At 47.8% G+C, this 6,000-nt stretch overlaps 1 protein-coding gene across 5 annotated transcripts in view; it reads left to right on the top strand.

The window, feature by feature from the left end:
- The first annotated feature begins 319 nt into the window (after positions 1 to 319).
- Positions 320 to 6,000, top strand: part of Fam13c (family with sequence similarity 13 member C) — a 104,505-nt gene continuing 98,824 nt past the window's right edge. For 4 of the 5 annotated variants that reach the window (XM_005070786.4, XM_005070787.4, XM_005070784.4 and 1 more), the window contains exon 1: positions 526 to 696. In XM_005070786.4, coding sequence (XP_005070843.2) covers positions 635 to 696 — 62 coding nt within the window. In that variant the 5' untranslated portion in view covers positions 526 to 634. The other variant, XM_005070785.4, reaches the window with a different exon arrangement.

Raw genomic sequence — 6,000 nt, 5'->3', positions numbered from 1 at the left:
CCTGAGCAGGGCGCTTCCTCCAGAGGAATGAAATAACAAGAGCTCAGGCAGACCTGTCGGGATGCAACCCGCCCTTTGGAGCCTCTTTTGTTCTAAGCAATAAAAGCCAACACAGTGAAAATAAGACAAAACTCAGCAGCCATTTCCCCTCTCCCGTTCTCCATCTCTCGCTGCTTTTTCTGGGCGATGGATGCATCTTTGCACATTTGCATCCTCCGGGTGGGGTGGGGGCTGGGAAGGTAACTAGCCATGGGAGGCGGGCACTGGGGGGGGCACATTGGTATTGCCAGCCCAGGCTGAGGTGGCAAGCTCAAGCAGCTTGGGCTGTCCGCAGCTCCTAACGGTTGCGAGGAGCCTCCCCAGGTTCCTACAGCTGCAACCCCAGGTCGCACAACACGGCCGCCACGCCCCGCCCCATCGTCCCCGCAGCCTCGCGGGCTGCTGGGCTTTGTGGTTCGTTGGTGCTGCTGGGCCCCTGCTGGGGGTGTCGTCAGGAGCATGTGCAGACAGCAGCCCAAGGTAGAGCGAGCGTGCCGGGCAAGCCCTGAGACTTGCCTGGCAATGCCATGTTTGTGTGCGAGCTCTAACTCGGGGAGAGCAATTAGGGAGACGGCTCCCCGGCCGGACTTGGCTCATGTTTTCTTGTTTCTGTTTCAGCCTTCAGGATAATTCCTTCGGCAGCGCCGCTGTAACTGAGTAAGTGATTCTTGCCATTACAATCGACTTGCATGCCTGTCTCCGAAGCAACCGTGGTAAAGGTACCCACCGTCCCCAGCCCCTCTTCCCAGAGGATGCATTGTCTCCTAGAACCTGAGGCTGCCAGGCTGGCGGGGCCCACAAACCTCTCACAGGTTGCCGTCAGTATTTTAGCAGCTGCGCGCAGGGGTGGGTGGGTGAGGGTATTAAACCGAGCTGATTACTGCGGGAGGCTCTGTGCTCCAAGATATGCAATCTTGGAGTTTAGCTTAAAAAAATATGTGACATGTCAGAAAGGAAGCTTGGTTGTATTTTGCCAACACGAGTGTCAGTTTTCATGGCGTGCGTGCTGTGTACGTTGGCCCCAAATAGATGGATGTGAGACTACTGGAGTTTAATTCCAGCACATTTAAACAGGGTAAACTTATCATCCCTCTCTGTGTGTGCAGATTTTTAAGACATGGCGTGGTAAACTTTTCTAGATGTCTTTTGTCATTTTTTTTTTCAACTGACCTCAATAATGTGACTGACTATGGAGAAATGCCTTACCTGATGCTTAGGGCAACTAACAACATTTCAAAGTGGAGGGAGGGGAGTGGTGTTTTACTCAAGGCCAGCCCACATAAGTTTTGTTTTGTTTTGTTTGTTTTGATATTTATAGTGCTTCATTTTTATTCTGGTCATCCCTCCCTTAATATTGTCTTGACTATATATATGCATATATATATGTATTCTGAGATGTATATATATATCAGAAATTAATGTGGAGTACATTTTGCTGGCACTATATGTGATACTTACATATAGCAGGGCATATGAACTCTTTTTTTTTTTTTTTTTTTGGTTTCACGAGACAAGGTTTCTCTGTATTGTTTTGGAGGCTGTCGGTCCAGCCTGGCCTCGAACTCACAGAGATCCGCCTGCCTCTGCCTCCCGAGTGCTGGGATTAAAGGCATACGCCACCACCGCCAAGCTGGCATATGAACTCTTATGTTTACCATCTAGCCATCTTATCATAGGGAAATTTGAGTTTACTTTTTAGATCTTTTGGTGAAAGTCACACTGAAAAGCTTTGCAGGAGGGTGTGTACAAAGTTGTGTATTCCTCTACTTAAAAAAAGTCCTGTGTCTTATACAGAAGCCACAAGTTGACTTGGGAGCTATTTGCTAAAGATTCTTGGACAGTGAATAGAGCATCCTTTGGGTTTTGGATGCCACCATTGTTCAGGGACTTGAGAGGGAAGGCTGAGGTTCCACTATGCTTCCCAGGGGCCTCTTTCCCATCTGCTTTTGCTGGTCTGTTTGGCCTGCTATTGTCATAGTGTCCTGCTTTGAGCTCACCAAAGTGGGGTTCTCTTTAAAAGGAAGACTAGGTTGACTTTCTAAGATGCACTATGGCCAGCCACCTGGAACCCTGGTCATGGCAGTGACATTGCTCTGCTACTTGGCCTTTATAAATGGCTGAGAGAAGAGGAGAGATCTGTGAACCAAAGATGAGACCTGGGTTTCCTGGTTCAAGCAGTCAGGTACCTACTTCTCATTTCCCTGGCTGGGCCTTCCTGAAAGCACATGTTTTCTGGGCTTGATTCTCCGGGTGTCTGATGTGGCTGAATCCCTGGAGTCAGTCACAGTCACAGGCCCAGGCACTTCTAGATGGAGAAGTTGAGTTCCAGATTTCATATGGATTGTGTGTGGGGTGTGTGTTGTGGTTAAACGCTGGTCGTGTCTTGTCCTTGGATACTCCCCAAAGAAGTTCTGATTGCATAAGATCACGTTGTTACTTTTAGAGAAGTGACAGCGGTTCCTTTTAAAAGGCTGTGAGTGGTGACTAGGGAAGCCATCTGGCTAATAGAAGAATCGAAGGAACCGACAACATACTGAAAGTGTCACAGGCGTGACACCGCACAGATGAGGGGCATCTTAAACTAGTGCTTGTCAAACGGAACATTGTTTTTTTTCTTTTCCCCTCAGTAATATGAACCTGTTCTTGCACATGTGGGCATGGTCCTTATCCAGCAGGACCAGAGGGTGCTACCCCAAGACACAGACATAGCAGGTGCTCTGGAAGCCTTTGGCTGAGATATTGGTCTGTTCTGAGGATGCCCTTTCCTTTTGATGTTTCTGAGGTCAACAAATGTCCTCTACCTCCAGTCCCCACCCATCTCTTTGCCTCCTCCCTATACCACTGAAATTCCACCTGGAGAGGCTTTCCTTTGGGTTAAGGCCTCTGGTCGTGATCCTTACTAAAATGGAAATTAAAACCTCTGTACCCTGGAAGGTGGGTCCAAGTAGTCATTAGTGTTTGCTAGGAATTATTTTATCAGATAGTCCGATCTGAAAGGATGCTAGTTGACCAGTTGTGAGTTTGTGTGTGTGTGTGTGTGTGTGTGTGTGTGTCATGTGTGCACATGTGTGCCTGTGGAGGCCAGAGGTTAACATCTGTGTCTCTTTTTATCTCCTTCGACCTAATCTCTCACTGAACTTGGAGTTCATGGATGGGGATCCTTCTGTCTGCATTCATCCCAATTCCAGGGCGTTATATGTACCACCACCCTAATGGACTTTAAAGCGGTTGCCAGGGATTCAAACTCAGGTCTTCATAACTGAGCCTAAGACAAGGTCCAGTTGACCACATCCATGTCTCCACAGCTGGAGGTCTTGGGAGAGTCAAAGGAAAGTGGAATTGGGCCTCAAGGGCAGACTATCCTCTTCCTGGCTTTTCTCAGGTCTTGAAATGGCTGTGTTAATCTTGATGAATTTAACTCAGTTTTATATACAGTGCCCCCCCCATCTGAGTGGCCTTAGTCTTTTGGCCACATCTGCAGTGCCTTTTCAAGATGTTTTGTTTTCAGAGTCTCTTCCTGGGTCACAGTATTCAGATTGGTGCTTCAATTGCAAAAGTTCTGCCTAGTAGCCTCTAGGCATTGGTTTACCAAATGAACTGATCGTGTCTATCCGGGTAAGGGGGTTGAAAAATATAGATTCCTGGCTCAGAGAGGACCTAAGATGAGTATTTGGATTGGAGTCCAGACTGGTTTGGGTTTTAGAAACTATTAGATGAAAATATTTTAGAAGCATCCTAAATTAGATAAGTAACTGGGCAGTGCTGTTTAAAAGTTTAGATTACAAGGAGCCATGGAGATGGCTCAGTGGTTAAGAACACTGGCTGCTCTTCCAGAGGACCCAGGTTCAATTCCCAGCACCCACATGGCAGCTTCCAACTTTCTATAACTCTACTTCCCAGGGATCTGACACCCACACAGATATACATTCAGGCAGGACCCCAATGCACATGTCTTAGTTAGGGTTTCTATTGCTATGAAGAGACACCATGACCACAGCAACTCTTACAAAGGAAAACATTTAATGGGGTGGTGTCGCACCTGCTGTGCGGCCTGCATCCGAGAATGTAGCGAGGTGGTCGGGATAGATGACACAGAGACCGGTCGGTTGCTTTAAGAAAACTTTATCTTCCCAAGTCAGCTTAGGAGAGAGCTCTCAGAAGAAATCTCAGGAGAAGTCTCTCTAAGAAAAAGGAGCTTCCCTTTTTAAGGACTTTTGCCATCCATTTACATACCATTCTTTCCACTTCTCACCCTCCTGGCTGGTGGTTTAATCTCAGGCCCCAGAATCGGGGAGACACCACAGGGGGCAGGAAGAGGCATCTAGCCATAGGAGGTGTGGAAGGCATGGTATTTCAGTGAGCCAGCCCTTATCTGAGCCCTATCAAGCTTTAAAGCACTGAATTGTTTTCAGTAAACATTACATAGATGCCTGCTCCCAGGCCGAAGGGGAAGTGGGTTTCTGCTCAAGGTCTGGTGTCCCCACAATTCACCCCTTTTTATTTTTAAATGAGGCACTCCTGTCTTAGGTCAAGTAGGGTCACCCTCCCTGGCCCGTCTTTGGGGGACCTTGAACCCCTGTTAGGTGGGAGTGGGTCTTCCCCACAAGTTGCCCGTCATTGAAGTAGCCCCACCCTTAAAATCATTTGTAATAAGGCTTTATGGCTATCGGGATTGCCATGGGCTAAGGCACTTTGAACTCAGCATGAAGCCAGAATGTCTACTTACGGTTTCAGAGGTTAAGTTCATGATCACCATGGTGGGACACAATGATGTGCGAGGCAGGCAGACATGGTGATGTAGAAGGAGCCGAGAGTCCTACATTTTGATCCATAGGGAACAGGAAGTGAACTGAGACACTGGGCATGCCTTGAGCATATATGAGGCCTCAAAGCCCACCTCCACAGTGACACACTTCCTCCAACAAAGCTAGACCTATTCCCAAACCATATCTTCTAGTAGTGCCACTCCCTGTGAGTTTATGGGGAACAATTACATCCTAATGACCACACACATAAAATAAAAATAAATAAAAAAATAAAAGTTTACATTACAGGGTTGGGGGTGTAGCTTGGCATACATGAAGCCCTGGGTTTGATTCCAAGCATCAAATAAAACTGGATGGTGGTGGTGAATATCTGTAGTCTCCAGTGCTTAGTGGTAGAGGCAGGAGGATCCTAAAATCAAGGCCATTTTTGGCTACATGGCAAAATTTAAGGCCAGACTGGATTACAAGAGACATCTCAAAAGAGAAAATTCACCAAGCAACTCTCCTAAGAGGTGTACATTCTACCGTCACAGCCGTATGGGGCTGAGGCGGGGCCAGACTGGGATCTGCTCTCCCAATCAGGTATTCCAGAGAGCACTGACATGGGAGGTTCTGGGGCTACACTTGGGAAATTCCCCAAGAGGTTGCAACTTTGAGACTTTGCCTTCAGGTGTGTGGTGTTGCAGGGGGGAGGAGAAACCGTTTCTCTCTGCCAGCTAGTCAAGTTGGGGCCTCTCTTCCTATTTAACCATAGAAGATAACGTCTCAAGGACATGTCTTCAGCCTCCATTGTTCCAAGAAGTCTGGCTCTCCTGTCTCCTGAGCCTGTGGAAATATAGACTGACAATGTCATGTGATTTCTGTCTGTGGACTTGGCAGTGTGGGGCAGGAACAAGCAAGGTTCCCTAGAGTAAAGCCTCGGAATCCTGGCAATCACTTGGCCTCCTGGGACTGTGTTCTCTCCTAGCTTCAAGCTGGCCTGAGAAGGTGCAGATGGCCGTGTGGGCTGGGAACTGTGCACTCCTTTCTTTTGTCTGTGCTTTGCAGACTGAGCAAAAGTGAAAGAAGGAGAAGAGACGTTGTTGCTGAGGTGTCTCAGCAGTCTCAAGCAAAGCTCTCTGACAGCTAGCCGAGGAGAGCTACCAAGAAATCTCTTGCTAGCAGTGTCTTCAACAGTGGCCATCCACAAGGACAA

The sequence above is a fragment of the Mesocricetus auratus genome, unplaced genomic scaffold, assembly GCF_017639785.1.
Source record: "Mesocricetus auratus isolate SY011 unplaced genomic scaffold, BCM_Maur_2.0 Super-Scaffold_100027, whole genome shotgun sequence".
Lineage (NCBI taxonomy): Eukaryota > Metazoa > Chordata > Mammalia > Rodentia > Cricetidae > Mesocricetus > Mesocricetus auratus.
This window is presented reverse-complemented; position numbering and strand designations above follow the sequence as displayed.